General features: G+C 47.6%; 1 protein-coding gene across 2 annotated transcripts in view; it reads left to right on the top strand.

The window, feature by feature from the left end:
* The window catches only part of OLFM4 (olfactomedin 4), a 32,557-nt gene extending 21,341 nt beyond the window's left edge, over positions 1-11,216 (top strand). For both annotated transcript variants that reach the window (XM_077344121.1, XM_077344120.1), the window contains exon 5: positions 9,426-11,216. In XM_077344121.1, coding sequence (XP_077200236.1) covers positions 9,426-10,231 — 806 coding nt within the window. In that variant the 3' untranslated portion in view covers positions 10,232-11,216. The remainder of the gene's footprint in view (positions 1-9,425) is intronic.
* Positions 11,217-16,894: the final 5,678 nt, after the last annotated feature.

A 16,894-nucleotide genomic window follows, 5' to 3' on the forward strand; every position in this document is an offset into this window, starting at 1 on the left:
AAAATGGAAATCACATTCAGTGGAGATGGCAGAGACTGAATCGACCTGGGATTGGAATAAAAGCTCCGTGCAGCTTACACCCAGGTCAGGGTGAGAGTGTATGAGTGGCTCAAGGTAACCTTGAAAGCTTTTATGGCAGAGTAGGGATTCGTTCCTGGGTCTCCCAGATCCTAGTCTGCTACTCTAACTATTACGCCCTAACTAGTACATAACTATAGCATGGCTCTCCCTTTGATTCCCTGAAGATTGGGAGAAAAGGATCCCAGAGGAACAGAATGCTCTGGAAAATGCTTTAATTGATTATGTTCCAGAAGAAAATAAGTGTCTGCTGTGAATCCAAGAAATTTGCAGAGTGTCTCTTGGAATCTTAGCTTTAGATGCCATTTCTAGAGAACAAACCTGACACCAGGTGTGGCATCAGCACAAGAGGGAAAGTCTTCTCTAGTTTGTTGGCTTAGAGTTCCAATGAAATGGCCTCCTGTAAAACAGAGGAAAGACAGAAAAGCAAATGATTGCCAAAACTCTGTACACATCTGCTGGGAAGCCTTTCCAGCTACCTGATTCTTGGGATGGGGAGGACTAGCCACTTACCCTGCTGGGAAAATCCCTGGAGGGCTTCTGTCCTGGAGGACCAGCTGCGACACAGCAGATGGGGAGGAGCACCATGGGGCCCCCTTTCTCTTGGCTTGCCATCCAGTGTGCGTGTTAGGGATGTGCACACACACAAAATAATATGGACTGTTTCAGATTTGGCCCTTCGCTTTTTCGGACTGAGTCGAATAGATTGGACCAAATCCAAAAAGTTTTGAGTCGAGCACGTGTTCCCCTTCCCAGGCAACAGAGAGTGTCTACAACAGGGGTAGTCAACCTGTGGTCCTCCAGATGTCCATGGACTACAATTCCCATGAGCCCCTGCCAGCATTTGCTGGCAGGGGCTCATGGGAATCGTAGTCCATGGACATCTGGAGGACCACAGGTTGACTACCCCTGGGCTACAATACCTGAGGGGTGGGGCTGCCCAACAGCAGATCTATCATTGTCAGCTTTTGGTCGCGGTGCTCTTTGAAAATGCCTTCCTCATGCCTTTCCAGGCGGCACTGCAAATGCACTGGAAATCTTTTACAGAGCGCCCCACCCAACAGCTGATCCTGGGAGGCACTGTGCTCTTTAAATGCCCTCCAAGGATTTTCCGGGCAGTCTTGCCCGCAGAGTCTTTGGAAGGCATACAAAAATGCCCTGTTTGTCCTCAGCGGCAGGGACGGAAGTTGCTTGACGAAGGCCGTTGCCACCTGCAGTGTGGGGTCCAAACTGTGATCGTTCCTCAACTGGGTTTGTACGATCTGGTTTTAAAGATGGGAGTGGACGTCTCCTTTGAACCCGCAAGTGTCTTTTCTTCTTTAAAAGCATGTAGGGTTGCCAGGCTATGACAAGCAACTGGCAGGAGAGTCGAGGGGTGGATGGGGGGACGACGAATTGGGGTGTGTCTGTGACGTCATCTGTGCTGTGTTATCACTTCTGGGGACAATTTTGAAGTGATGTCGGGTAGCTCTGGGAATGGCTAGAGTTTGTCATAGAGTTTCTGTCAGTTTCGAGAACTTCCAGATGGTTGTGGGAAATGGTGTCTATGGATATCACTTGTTTTCTAGGGCGGCTGGCAAGGTGGCCTTTCACTCAAGTGCCACGTGATAGGCAATTTGGGTGAATTAAGTGAGCCGGAGTGCAGTGTCTTAAGAGGACTTTGTGTGATGGCACAATTGTTGTGGGGAGATGGCCTCCCTGCCCAGAGATCACTTCCTCAGCCTTCTGTGCTGGGCCTCCTGATGCTTCATTAGAAGTAGAAATAAAGTTGGCTGAAGACAAATTATTCCTTGTTCAGAAACCTTCTTGGACTTTCATGCCTTGTAGGCACTGCTGTGCTTTCTGATAGAGGCATGAGAAACCTTTGGTCTGTTGGGTCAAGTGGGACAAGGGTGGGGGGAACCCTCCAAACCTCAAACATTTCTTTAAAGCTTAGCAAGGACATTAGCCTCTTTCAGGAAACAGCTAGAAAGTTCCCAAAGTATTTGAAAGACATATCTTTGATTTATTCTGAAAAAGAGTCTATTCTTCTGAAGCCTCTCAGCTCCTTCCGTTGCAAACGTACTTTATCTTTTACAGTAGCAAAGAGCCTACAGGGATAATATGAGAGAGAAAGAGAAAGAGAGAGAGAGAAGTTGCTGGTTAACTTGCTTTGTTTCTCATGGGCAAAGTAGACATTATGCTTAAGTGCACCCAATACAACCTAGGCCTTTTATGTACTGGTGGTTTCCTCTGCATTTGCCCTGAATTCTCCTTGAATGTATTTTTCTTTTCTGTATGCCAACTCACTTTCACTTTGCAGGTGGCTTGGGCTTTCTTGATCCTTTAGCAACCTTTAGCAATTATATTTGAGAAGTCCTGGAGAAGTTCCAATGAACTGGAGGAGGGCAAATGTGGTCACCATTTTAAAAAAAATGGGGGGGGGAGAAGTCCCCAACAACTACCGCCCAGTCAGTTTAACATCGGTACAAGGAAAGGCCTTGGAGTGGATGGTTAAAACGCAGTGTGTAAGCACTTGTTGTGCTTAATAAAAGTCAACATGGATTTCTCAGGGATAAGTCCTGCCAGATGAATCTATTTTCATTTTTTTGATAGAGTGACAAGTTTAGTAGATCCAGGAAATGCTGTGGACAGACAGACAGACAGAGACTTTAGTAAGGCCTTTGATAAGGCCCCCACAATATTTTTGTGAGAAAGTTAGTAAAAACTGGGATAGATAAGGTCACAATCAGATGGATTTGAAATTGGTTGGCTGTCAGAACCCCAAAGGGCAATCACCAGTGGGAGGTGTACCACAGGGTTCTGTCCTGGGGCTGGTATTACTTAACATTTTCATTAATAGATGAGGCAGTGGGATGTATATTGGTTAAAACTGCAGATGACACTAAATTGAATGTTGTGGTTAATAGTCCAGAGGAAAGGACTACTATTCAAGAAGATCTGGATAGAATGGGAAATTGGGCCATAGCCAACAGAATGAATATTAATAGGGAGAAATGTAAAGTATTACATTTGGGTAATAATAACATGATGCACAAATATAAGATGGGGGATACCTGGCTTGATAATAGTACACGTGAAAGGGACTTAGGAGTTTTGGTGGTCACTAAGCAGAATATGAGCCAACAGTGTGATATGGCAGCTAAGAAGGCTAATGTGATCTTAGGCTGCATTGCTAGGAGCACAGAATCTAGAGCAAGGGAAGTAATATTATCACTCCTGTGAAATACTGTGTCCAATGCTGAGTGCCACCGTTTAAGGGGGATATTGGCATGTTGGAGAGTGTTCAGAGAAGGGTGACTAGGAGAGCAGTGGGACTGGAATCCAGGCCTTACGTTGGTTGAGAGAGTTGGGGCTGTGTAGCTTGGAGAAGAGGAGAACAAGGAGTGAAATGAGAACTGTGTTTGACGGCGTAAAAGATAGACATTGAAATGGGGGCCAATTTATTTACTGCAGCTTTAGAGACAAGAACTAGGAACAAAGTGTCCAAATCACAGGAAAGGAGGTTCCACTTAAATATTAGAAATCATTTTCTGATGCTAAGGGCTGTTTGTAGATGGAATATGCTGCCTCAGAGGGTGGTGAAATCCCTTCACTCGAAGTTTTTAGGAGGAGATTGGAGGAGTACCTGTCAGGAGTGTGTGATTTTTAAGTCTCTGAGAACATGAACAGTCTTTTCCAGCTCGGTGTGATTCTGGTACTGCACGGATTCTGCTCCTGGCAGAGCTCAGTTCATTTTCTGTTCATTGAATCTCAAGTTTTAAAGAAGTCCAATTGCCCTGCTTTCCCCCCTTTCTGAGCTCCCATCCAGTACCTTTATTGGAATATAGAAGAGAAACAATAAAAGAGAGTCAGCCATCAAAATTCAGACTCAGAGAGTCAAGAGAGAGTTCTCATGGAGTTTGAATAGGGACAAATACAGAAACCTGGCAATAAGTTCAGTAATATGAGGGTGGTGGTCTTGGAGAAAGTAACTGGTTAACTTCTTGATGTTGTGGGAACCATCGCTTCTTACTGTGAAGGGGATTGGACTAGATGACCTTGTAGGTCCCTTCCAACCCTATGATTCAAATAGTTTCAGGAGACGTTCTCTGTGGTGAATATGTTGCTTGTAGTAGAAGAGAACATCCTCAATGGATTCCGGTTGTGTAGGTAAGCAAGTGCAGAGTCTTCCTGAGCATGGGATTTTTAAAAATCGGCCTGTAGTTAATGCTGTTAGTAATGAGTTTAAGCATGCCAGCATGAAGCATCTTCTCACAGAAGGTGAGGCTAGTGAAGAAAAATAATCCAGCGTTCTTCGCACAGAAGGGAAAATATCAAAGGTTATTAGGGAGCAAGTTTTACCCACTCCTGCTACGATAGTTTGATGTCAAGGATTCACTGCTTGTGAAGGAAAATAACAAGCAGAATAATTCCATGGGATTTTCTCCCCACCTCTGGAAGACCATGCCTCCACCGCCGAGATTGTGCTGCAGTCTCTGCTCATTGGGCAGTTTTAGGCAATGGGTGCCTTTTAAAATTATAAAGAGAGATTCTTAAAGCTGCTTTGATTTCCGGGTAGCCATCTTAGTGGAAGGTTTTTCCTGTCTTCATATGGTCTATACTCCAGTACTGCTTAAGCATTTATTCACTTTATGCTTCCCCTTAAGTCTTGTGAGAGTTGGAGTTCAGCATTAGTGTCAGAACTTTAGACAAGCCTTTCTTTTGGAACCCTCCAGCTGCTTCCCCCTTCTTCTTCCCGACAGAGGGACTCTTGCTCCAGAGGGACCAGAACGAATGGGATGAAATTAATTCAAGAGAAATTCCATCCAAACATCCAGGAGAAGTTCCTGACAGTTAGAGCGGTTTCTCAGTGGAACAGCCTTCCGTGGAAGGTGGTGGATTCTCCATCTTTGGAAATTTTTAAACAGAGGCTAGAGAGCCATCTGACGCAGAGGCTGATTCTGTGAAGGCAAAGGGGTGGAAGGTTACAGTAGATGAGCGATTGGGATGTGAGTGTCCTGCATAGTTCTGAGGGTTGAACTAGATGACCCATGCGGTCCCTTCCAACTCTATTCTATGATTCTATGATTCTGTCAGAAGCCAGTTAGAAGATCAGAATGTTATGTGTTCAAACCTACCTGTGAGTGTTTATTCCCCCCCACATAGAATTTGCCATGCCATACTGGTTTTTTTTTGCTTTTGAAAAGCTCATGTTTTAAAAATGACTGTGCCATTTAACTTGCATCTGTCGAGCCTCTGTCAAGTTCCCAATAAGCTGATTTGTAGTAAAAAAGAAATCTCTGTATTGAAGAAAATGGCAAACAAAAGCAAAGATTTCCCTTGCTAGAATGGAAAGGCAAAACTACAAGCACCCTTTCATGTTACCCTCACAATCCCTCCCTCCAGTTCAAATCTTGATGCACTCAGTAACATACCAGGCTCTCCCTTTTCCCAGAACACGTTTTCCCAGGTTAAAATATACTTAAAATTATAATAACACACATTCCTGAGAGCATAGATCAGCCCAGTAAGGTCATGATTGAAAACCTGCAAGCCAAAGAACAGTGAGGAACTACTGCATGATTAAAACATTGGTTAACAACAGGTCAAGGGAACATTATTTAGCCAAAGCATAAAAACATAAAACAAATCAAAAATCGTAAAATAAAACAGAGCATGGCAACAGGTAAGAAAAACATTACATGGCAAGATAATGAAAACAAGTACACAGGATCTTGACAGCATCAGACCCCAGCTTGTCCCCAAATGACACAAACCAGGGTACCAGTTTCAAGTGAGGGACCACCACAAGCATCAATACGTCTGTCACTGCCGGGAAGGCTGGAGCGGATGGAGGGGCGGCTGTCTGTCAGGGGCTTGCTGGCTGCCGTGAATGTCGCCCGTCCAACCTGCATAGCCCCTGCCTCCAATCCCACCCTGCCCATCCAGCCATGCAGCAGCAGGCAGCAGCAGCCAGGCCACCCCATGGCGGCTGGGTACAGCGTGGGGGAAGGGTGTGAGCCCTAGAAGTGCCCTTCTTGCCCTCCAGGAACCATCTGGCAGCGAGGCTGGGCGAACGGCTCACGCACGGCTTGCAGAGGTGGGTGCTCTAGGAGCCGGCACACTGGAGTGGTGGAAGCACAGGCCGGACCGTGGGTTCCTGCCCCGGTCAGTGCCGCCCAGATGGCCCTTTCTCAAATATTAAGAGGAACCTGTGGTAAGGATAGCTCAGTTGTTTTGAAAAAAAAACTACATTTGGGACACTTTGGGGGGGAGATGATAAAAAGGCAATTTTTTTTTTGAAGGGAGGGAGGACAGCGATAAGGAAAGGGGCATTTCAAAACCACTCAAAATGGCAGGCATGGAGGAAAACCCAGTTGCATGCATTTCTGCATCTGGCAGCCCCGAATCAGACCCCATTATTCCCCGCATTAAAAAATGAAGACTGGTTTTCTGAGGATTCCTTGCTGCGGTGCAAGCAAGGAGGCAATTTGGGTCTGTGCCCAAAGAGGTGAATTTCAGTGTGGAAACAGACAAAATAGTTGACCCTTAAAAAATGCAAAGCCGAATGCTATCCCTAGTGCAGAAACTGTTCCTCTGAACAAAAGGGGTACGTGAATTTCCTGTACCTGCTGATATTTACAAAATGAGACATTACTTTGTTTCCAAGTCCCTCCCTGATTCCAGACAGCACAGCTACATGAAATAAATGCCAACAGAATGTTAATGCAACCTTCAGCATTTGTACAAGAAAATGCTGTATCTCCCTTCCCGGCAATTGTACGATTGCATATAGGTTTAAAAGTATGTTTCATAAATGATCTTTTTCTTTTAAAAAAAGACCGTCTTCCCTCAAAGTATTTTTGAAGTGACTAAACTACAGTTGCTCCTAGGTTTAATAATTCATGCATTACTTCTGAAATTACAACCAAACGAGCGTTCAAGAAAGAGCTCTCTTTAAGGAAACGAGAAAGAATTCCCTACCTCTTTTGTACAGAAACGCCCTCTTGGCTAGATTCGTGATTGTTTTTATTTATGAAACCACTCATGAATTATTAAAAGAAAAGCTTGCTTGGCCCTCAGTTTAATGACACGGAAAAATGATTTCAAACCGCATCTATGTGCCTGGCAAGTGGCATTTTATCCCTTTCTTTTTTCCTGAATAAATACATGTAGATTTATGCACATAAGCATTTCATTTGAGGACGACCATTGCTGATGCAGGTGTACTAATTCAATCCATGCAGTTGTCATCTTAGGGCAAATTATAAGACGCAGCGACAATCTTATTTGATATCTCTGCCGTGAGAAGAGCTCCTATTGATCTGGAGAGCAGGCAGAGTGGGAGGCGTTGAGCCACAAAGCCGGTTCATAAGGCTGTTATCAGCATTGGGTTTTTTGCCCTGCTCTGAGGAAGGTCCCAGGCATAGCTGACTTCTGGCGACTCTGTAGGCAAGGGCTGGCCAAAGTGGCACATGGGAATTGTAGCCCATGGGCATGGAGAGCCACAGTTTGGCTACCCCTGCCAAAGGGTTTCCCAGGCTAGAGGCGTTCAGAGGTCTTTTGCCATTGCCCGCCTCTGCATTGGGACCCCGGACCTCCTCGGTGGCCTCCCAGTCAAGTACGAACCAGGGTTGACTCTGTTTAGCTTCTGTCCTTGCCTGGGCCATCCCTGAGTTTAGAAATACCCATCAACAGTGGAAGTAACGTGAAGCATGTGGGGATTGGGAGACCAAGTCAGGATATTTTTTACCCAAATCCCAGACCCATTTGGCAGGAAACCAATGTTTGCTCCATCCCAGCTGACCTCACAGAGGGCTCTTGTAGATCATGGGTGAAGGAAGGAAGGAAAGGGGGAGAGAGAAAGAAAGAGGGAGGCAGAAATGAAGGAAGGAAGGAAGGAAGGAAGGAAGGAAGGAAGGAAGGAAGGAAGGAAGGAAGGAAGGCAGACTCTCCTGCACCCCCCATTGTTGGAGCACACATGGAGGAGTAGAACCTATGGGGTCAGCAGGTGGCATTTTCTCCATCTTCTGTACCCACAGAAGATGTGGTGGTGTGCCGAAAGGGTCACTGGCTCCTGTGGGGCTCATTGGCAGCCTTTCCTGCGTCTCCCATCCCTCCTGGTTTGGGAGAGCACAAAGTCCACTCTTGGTCTCATTGGGCTTGCAGGGGGGACTGGATGCCTTCTCCCATCTCCAATCCCAATCATCTTGGGCGGGCTTAGAGGCTGTGCTTGGTGTTCTGGGCTGGACGGCAAGCTGAGCTTCTTCCTCCTTCCCAGCCATCCCATTCTTTGGACCAGCTTGCCTTTGGGAAGTGGTCAGCAGAGGGGTCTGGCTCTTCTTCCAAGCAGGAAGGAGGAGGAGGAGAAGAAGGCCGGGGGTGGGACGGACCCACCATTGGCCCTCCATGAGGGAGTAGACACTCCTGTGGGCCAATCAGGTACAGTGTGAGTTGTCTTCACGTAACTTGAACTTTATTATGGTTAAAAACAAAGATAAAGATTGTTCTATAATTAATTGACAAGCTTTCCATGTCAGAGCTTTTGGCATAGGTCCTGGGGGCTGCTACATCTGCAACCAGCGTGTGATGTCACAACATCCATGACATCTGGATAATGCTTTGGTACTTGGGCAAAAACTCTATGGCTAATTGGCTTCTATCATAGAATTTTTGCCCACATGTCAACCAGAAGTCACTTGTGTGATATGTCACTTCCTGTTCAACACCAGCTTTCTTCTTTCTGCTGTTGTGACCCAGGCCTTTCTCTTTCTACTGGTAATTCCCCCACTGGACAGCACATTGGGGGTGGGGGGGGGCAGGGGACCTTGTCTGACCTAAGGGGTCTGGCAAGCTTGAGAAGGGTGGAGTTTGAGGAGAGGCGGGACTTCAGTGGAATATAATACCATAGTCCACCCTCCAAAGTAGCAATTTTCTACAGGGGAAGGGATTTCTGTCACCTGGAGATCAATTGGAATCCCAGGAGATCTCCAGCTACCACATGAAGGTTGGCAACCCTAACTTCTGCTACAGCCATTATGTGGCAGCCATTTTGTGGCAATGTCCTCCGCAGGGTGCCAGGCTTTCTCAATTAGTAATGTTTTGTTGCTGTCTCAGAGAGCTCTGTTTTTGAACTAGTGTTGCCAGCCCCCCCCCCCCCCCGGCTACTGGAGATTTTGGGGTGGGGCTTGGGGAGGACAGAGACCCCAGCTTTGAAAACATCCATTTTCTCTGGAGGAACTGATCTTTTCCGTCTGGAGATGAGCTGTAATTCTGGGGGATCCCAAGGCTGGCAACCCTATTTTGAACACGTCCTTCACATTAAGCTTGTATGTAAAACACTTCTGATTTGGGGTTAATTTCAGGAAGCTGTGGTCATGGTGGAATCCAAAACATCAGCCAGCCCTACGTGATTCAGCTGAACTGGAGAGGATTTGCCTACAAATACGGTGCCTGGGGAAGGGATTACTCCCCCCTGACCCCTGAGAAAGATCTCTTCTGGGTTGCTCCACTAAATACTGACGGGAGATACTTGGAATATTATAGACTTCACAGTTCCTATGACGATTTGCTGCTCTACAAAAACGCAAAGGAGTATCGAATTCAGTACGGCGAAGGCAGTGGGACCGCCGTTTACAAAAATTACATGTATTTCAATGCGCATAGCTCCAGAGATATGAGCAAGCTGGATTTAAAGACCAACACTGTGGTGCTGAGGAAAACGCTTCCGGATGCTGCCTATAACAATCGGTTCTCCTACGCGGGCGTCTCCTGGCAAGATATGGATTTTGCTGTGGATGAGAATGGGCTGTGGGTGATTTACTCGACAGAAGCCAGCACGGGGAACATCGTCATCAGCAGACTCAATGAGACGACCCTGGAAGTGCTCGATACGTGGCAAACAAAGCAGTACAAGCCATCCGTCTCGAACGCCTTCATCGTCTGCGGGGTGCTGTATGCCACGAGGCCAGTCAATACGAGGAAAGAGGAAATCTTTTACACTTACGACACCAACACAGGCAAAGAAGGCCGGATAAGCATCATTATGGATAAAGTGATGGAAACAATTCAGAGCATCAACTACAGTCCAGGCGATCAGAAGCTGTACGTCTACAATAACGCTTACCTCCTGTTGTATAATTTAGTTTTCCAGCCTCTCCCACTGTCCTAATTTTCTGTGGAGAATTGTTTTAGAATGCCACTCTTCAGGAAAGAGCATGGCTGGGAAAGCAGAGAAATTACATTTTTCAATTGGGGGGAAGATGATTCGTGATTGATTAGTGGGTGCACAATCCAGTCCCTGGAAATAATTTTTAATGGACCTACCAAAGGCTTTTAAGGTCTCATTGATTTGTGGGAATAAAGCCAAACCCTTCTGTTGAAAACAGGGCACTGCAAATGTGCTTAAATTTGGCTGGGTTCTATTGAGAAAACATGCTTTATTGCAAGTTAATAATGTGGCTCGCGTAGGCACCATAGTGCCCGCTGATATTTTCCCCAGCGTCTGTCAAATGTTTTCAGAAAATAGGTGGGGCCAGGCAGGGTTCAGCAAGACTTCTGATTGGCAGCGCAGATTTTTAAAAACATGATTTTGGCTGCACCTGCCTCCATAGCACAAGGATCTTCATTGGGTGAGTGAACATAAGCTGCAGTCATTGTGTTGAAGATGGCTCCACCTCCTGTGGCAACCATTTTGCGGCAGCCATTTTGTGTCAGAATTCTGCTGTGTCAGAATTCCAAAGCTGCCCACAGTCTCAGCATGGTTTGTGCGCTTCAGCATGATTCGGCTGCCTCAGTGATCCCCAAAGCCCGCAGCGGTGTGTAGGAGGCCAGTGCCCCTGCGCGGAGAGTAGGGGTGGCGGTGGCGCGCCAGGTGGTGGCTGCACACAGGCCTACTCTGTGCCTGCGTGTGGCCGTCAGCTAGCACACGGCCACCGCCCCTCCTTTTTGCGCTGCGGCACCGGCCTCCTCAGGCTTTGGAGATTGCCGAGGCGGCCCAACTGCTCTGAAGTGCCCAGCCCTATTGGGGACTCCCGCTGTATGGTGTTCATCCGAACACCTATTGTGATTCATGCTATTTTCTATCATAAATGTAAAAATAGTTTTGCTTCTGGATCGAGATAAATAAAAAATGTCTTTGTTCCTGGACTTTTCCACTGAAGGGTCGGTGTCATGTGACTGTGAAATAAATGAACCACTAGACCAGGGGTAGTCAAACTGTGGCCCTCCAGATGTCCATGGACTACAATTCCCAGGAGCCCCTGCCAGCGAATGCTGGCAGGGGCTCCTGGGAATTGTAGTCCATGGACATCTGGAGGGCCGCAGTTTGACTACCCCTGCACTAGACAATTTTGTGTGGGGGCACATCTTTTGTCTCGTGTTTTATCTCCCCCGTCTTTGAAAGTGCCACACCATCCTGTTCTGCCAGCAGCGCCCCCTTGCTGTAGGGAGGTCAGTTGTTGAACTCATTTGTTAGGAGATCCAGGTCTGCCCTGAGTGTTGCTTTGTTGGGCCAGGCCATGGGTGCCATAAAACAACAGGCCTACAAATAACTCCAGGAGTATGCTGGCCTCTCTGCTCTTCAGTCCACCCCTTAGGCAAGCTCTCTAAGAACGTCCATGTGTCCCTCCCCTCAGCATAGGAACTATCTAGGTTTTTTAATTAATGGAGTTAATTATTTAAGTTTAATTATTAATTTTAGAATTTTAGAACCTAAATTAAAATTTAATTTCATTATGGATTTTCAACCATTCTGCAAGCCACCCTAAGCCTTCAGGGAAGGGCAGGGTATAAATTAAAAAATGAATAGAGTACTGTAAATTAAATTAAGTACAATGCCAGCTCCTGGAGCTATTTTACCCTGAGGATGACCCACAGCCCTCCGCAGCAGAGGCTGAGGCCAAACCAGCCCTCTTCGCCACTTATGGTTTTCAACTCTGGGTTGGGCAATCTGGAGATGCGGGAGAAAGCCTTGGGAAGGGCCTGTGGGGGCGGGGGAGGGAGAGACCTCCGCAGGGGGTGTAATACCCTAAAATATAATACATTTTTGTCCCCATTTGAACTGGTTTCCCTCCGATTACTTGTGGGCCTGATAAGGGCCCTAGTTGGGTTGGTTCCAGCTCCTGGGGCATATGTTTGACATGTCTCCACTAAGCGGACAGTGTCTGTGCATTATTAAAAAGTTGTTGGGACTTTTAGACATGATTTGGTCCTGAGTCTTTCCTGAGAAATAGAGCTGCAGAGTAACATACAGTTTTGAAAGTATGCAAATATTAGTTACCTTTGTGGACAAAGCACAGATCCAGACTCACCGCACTTTGAGGGTGGGAAAGATTACTTACAAAATATATTTAATCTTCTTCAGTCTCTTTACTGAAGCAGAGTACAAAACCTTAAAGAATAGTTACAAAAGTAACACATTGCAAGTCTCTAAGACTGTGCTGCAAGCAGAGTACATGCCCATACATCAGCAGACGGAGAGAGCAGAGAGCCAGAATGTCATGCTAGGACAAAAGGCTTTGTGAAAGGACAGCCAAGAAAAATGCAGCTGGGATCTCGTGGATACCCATTAGGGAACGAGAAGCCCACAAGTTCTCCTGCTTGAGCCTTGTCGGGAGCAGCAGCCCAGGGATTTCAACAGGTAAGAGGCACCTGATGGATTGGGGTCCTCCTGCAGCCCACAGCATTTCCAGTCTTCTCTTGTTGTCTTGGGTGGGTAAGTGTGTTGTGTAGATCCCACACAATGAACTGATCAACCAACAGATCCCCCTATAAGATCAGCACCTTGTTAATCTTTTCCGTATTATCTCACAGCCAGACTATAGCACTGATGCTGTTGCCGCCGGTTGGCATTTTATACAAATCAGGGTTGTGCCACAGCTGCTAGCCCCTTTTCCATTTAAGGCAAAAGATTCTACAGAACTGGGAATCTGGTACAGAAAGCAGTTCTGAATTTCCTGCATTCTGCAGGGGGTTGGACTAGATGAACCTGGAGTCCCTTCCAACTCTATGATTCTATGATTTTAAGTTCACCACTTTGGTGATGAATTTCAGCTTTCTTCTTCGGGACTAGCCTGTTGTGAGTCACCTTCCTCTCTAGAGACATTTTTGAAGCTTCCACCTAAAGCTTGCAAAAGCTTCTTGTAATCTATGAGCAGAGAGGGGAAGAACAGAGCTACCTGACCGTCTTGGTCAGCTTCGGGACCTGTCCTCCTCTTTTATGTTCCTACTTTAGCCTAGCCACTGCTCCGGCCTCTGCAGTTCTGTTTCCTCTCAAAATACCAAATGCTGAAATGGGGGGGGGGAAAGGTGAGGGTGTTTCAGAATAAAACACTGAAATTGAGTTAGTTTGGGAAATGTAAGTGCATTTGCATAAAATGTAATGCTTTGCATAATTCATGCAGAATGCAGATTTTTGTCTCTCCTTGGCAGTGGATGGGCACTTCTGTGTTACAGAATATGAATAGTGCTGTTCTATTTCAGTGATCAGATACTAGGGGGTTTTTTCGGGGGGGGGGGGTTGCAATAAGCTATTTTTAGACACGAAAAATTCAAATTGAGCACTCAAGCACCTCTGTTTTTTTGACAGCTGGGCTGGGAAACAGCAGGCCTTTAGCTTGGAGAGCCTTCCTTCCAAGCCGTGAGGGTCACGTACCTTTGGACAGCATGGCTTAGAAGAGTCCTGGTAAAAACAGATGGATGCTGACCCACAGGTTGGCAAGCACCTTCTGCAATCTGTTAGCTACTTCTGCGAATGTCTTTGAGCCGCATTTTTCAGGAAGGTCTTCAGAAGGGCTGCTCATCAAGGGATGCGCATTTGGACAGAAACTAATCAAAATCTGAACAGACCTCATTAAATATAGCAACTCTGACTCAGGCAGTCAATAACAGCCGGAAATAATGATGGAAAGCCATTAAGTCCCCGTCCGTTTGTTCTCTCTTGCTTTCCACATGATGATTCTGGTCTGTGAAGCACAAGAGAGGCACCAGAGGTGCTTCAAAGAGCCCTCCCTGGCTCAGGCAGGAGGGCCTGCTGCTGCCCCCCCCCCCGAAAGAGGGCCCTCCCAGGGGAGATTCGTTTGCACAGCAGTCCCCCTTTCGGGGAAGAGCTCCCGGACTTTGCCACTTCTTTGCCCGCAATGGGGTTCTCTACGGCGGCTTTAGCGGCTAGCCTGGGCCAGGGACAACCTCTGTGGGCACTGGCTGCTTGGCAAGCCCATGGGGGGGGGGGATAGAGACACATTTCTTTAGCCACAGGTGTGGAATTGCAAAAATGAAGATGGAAGTAACACGAGAGGAAAAGACTGCAGGTGAAGTTCAAGGAGAAGAGCAGAAGGCTTTTAGACACCACTTTCACTACCCACAGGAGTCTCAAAGCGGCTTACAGTCGCCTTCCCTTTCCTCTCCCCACAACAGACACCCTGTGAGGGAGGGGAGGCTGAGAGAGCCCTGAGATTACTGAAGAAGAAGAAGAGTTGGTTCTTAGATGCCGCTTTTCTCTACCCAAAGGAGTCTCAAAGCAGCTTCCAATTGCTTTCCCTTTCCTCTCCCCATAACAGACACCCTGAGAGGGAGGGGAGGCTGGGAGAGCCCTGAGATTACTGAAGAACAAGAGTTGGTTCTTATATGCCACTTTTCTCTACCCGAAGGAGGCTCAAAGCGGCTTGCAGTTGCCTTCCCTTTCCTCTCCCCACAACAGGCACCCTGTGAGTTTGGTGAGGCTGAGAGAGCCCTGATATTCCTGCTCAGTCAGAACAGTTTTATCATTGCTGTGGCGAGCCCAAGGTCACCCAGCTGGCTCAAACACCCAAAACATTACATTCTAATGAATGTATCCAAAATATTTAGAATATTCTACATTTTAAACCAAAGAAGAAGAAAAAATGTCTGGTCATTTTGAAGGCAAAAGGAAATGATGCTACAAACCTGATCTTGATTACAGCCCCATTTCTGAAAAATTGTGCCTCAAAAAATACCTCAAGCAGGAAACACACGAATCTGCTGGAGGAGATGGACTTCTAGTTCGGTCCTGGAGAGCTCTTCTGTATTGAGCCCGTCTCTGCAGGAAGAACATGCAACATTCCCCTCACACTCCATAATGCAGCCTGTTTTAAATGGGGGGGGGGGATCTGCAAATTGAAGTCCATTTTCAGGGGGAAGCATTTCTCCCCATATTAAACGAGAGCTTGTGTGCTGTAGTGGTTAGGAGCACTGGGTTGGATTGCCCTCTCCTCCTCCTCCACATGAAGTCCCAGATCTCTCTGGACTCTGTCAGCCCCACCTGCCCCACCAGGTGTCTGTTGCGGGGAGAGGGAGGGCTGCTCTCAGAAGCCTTTTGGTAGAGACCGGTGGGCTATAAAAACCTTCTCCTGTTCTTCCAGTGACATTTAGAACTCAGCATGTCTTCCCTGCTGGCCTAGAAGTGTGGACCTGCCATTTTGGTCTCTGACGGGGTTGAGCTGGTAGCCACTGGCCAAAAGCCAAAGGCCATGCGGCGGGTGCCACAGCCAACCCAATGGGCCAAGGGGGAGAAGCTGGCTGGCACATAAAAGAGCAGGAAGGCCCAGAGGTGGGAGCTGCAGCCCAGTAGCCACGCCCAGCAGGAGCTTGAAGAAGAGCCATGAGGGTAAGGGGATGGAGGCCGGGCTGAGCACAAGGTCTGAGATTGGGGACAGCATTTTGTTTGAACGCTCCTCAACAGAATCTTCTGCATGCTGGAAAGTGAGTCACCGGTTGCTGGGGCCCGGTTGATGGAGTGGCGGATCCCCAATGAGATGAAACAGCTCGCGTGGATTGTGAATCCTCTCAATTACCCAAGAGTGACGCTACAGCGCTGGATGATTGTAATTTGACAGATGGCTGGCAGTTTTTCAATCCCATCTCAAAAGTTATAGATATATTTCCCTCTTTCCCACATCAAAGCAATTCAAGGGTTGATATGATTTTCATAAGACCTCCTTTGTTAGCTCAAATATCAAAGACAGAAATTGACATCCCTTCCATTTCAGATCAGGCTGGATTCTTTTTTAACAAGAAGAAAAAGAGAACTTGCAAATAAGCTCAAGTCTAATTTACAGTCTGAGAAATTCAGTGGGATATCTAATTACAGCAGGCAATGGTCATTAATCAAGGCACAAGCAGTTATAATAGCAAAGCGCGAGTCCAGTTGGGCTCCTTGAAGGCCCACAAAGTCACCAGATACTTTGTAAGAGCTTTGACTCTCAGAAGCTTATAGCCCTCCACATTTAGAGGCCCCCATCCTTAATCCAAGAGTCAGGAGGAAGGACTCGGCCTCTGTGCCTTGTTGTTGGTCCTCCAGGGGTACTGGCTGGCCCCTGGGTGAGACGGGAGGCTGGACTGGAGGGACCCTCCCTGGCCTGACCCAGCAGGGCTCTTCTGAGGGTCTTCTCAGGGGAAGGCCTCGGCCTCTCTGCCCTGTGGCTGGCCCTGCAGAGGAACTGGCTGGCCCCTGGGAGAGACGGGAGGCTGGACTGGAGGGACCCTCCCTGGCCTGACCCAGCAGGGCTCTTCTGAGGGTCTTCTCAGGGGAAGGCCTCGGCCTCTCTGCCCTGTGGCTGGCCCTGCAGAGGAACTGGCTGGCCCCTGGGTGAGACGGGAGGCTGGACTAGATGGACCCTCCCTGGCCTGACCCAGCAGGGCTCTTCTGAGGGTCTTCTCAGGGGAAGGCCTCGGCCTCTCTGCCCTGTGGCTGGCCCTGCAGAGGAACTGGCTGGCCCCTGGGTGAGACGGGAGGCTGGACTGGAGGGACCCTCCCTGGCCTGACCCAGCAGGGCTCTTCTGAGGGTCTTCTCAGGGGAAGGCCTCGACCTCTCTG

This window comes from Paroedura picta, chromosome 6 (assembly GCF_049243985.1).
Source record: "Paroedura picta isolate Pp20150507F chromosome 6, Ppicta_v3.0, whole genome shotgun sequence".
NCBI lineage: Eukaryota > Metazoa > Chordata > Lepidosauria > Squamata > Gekkonidae > Paroedura > Paroedura picta.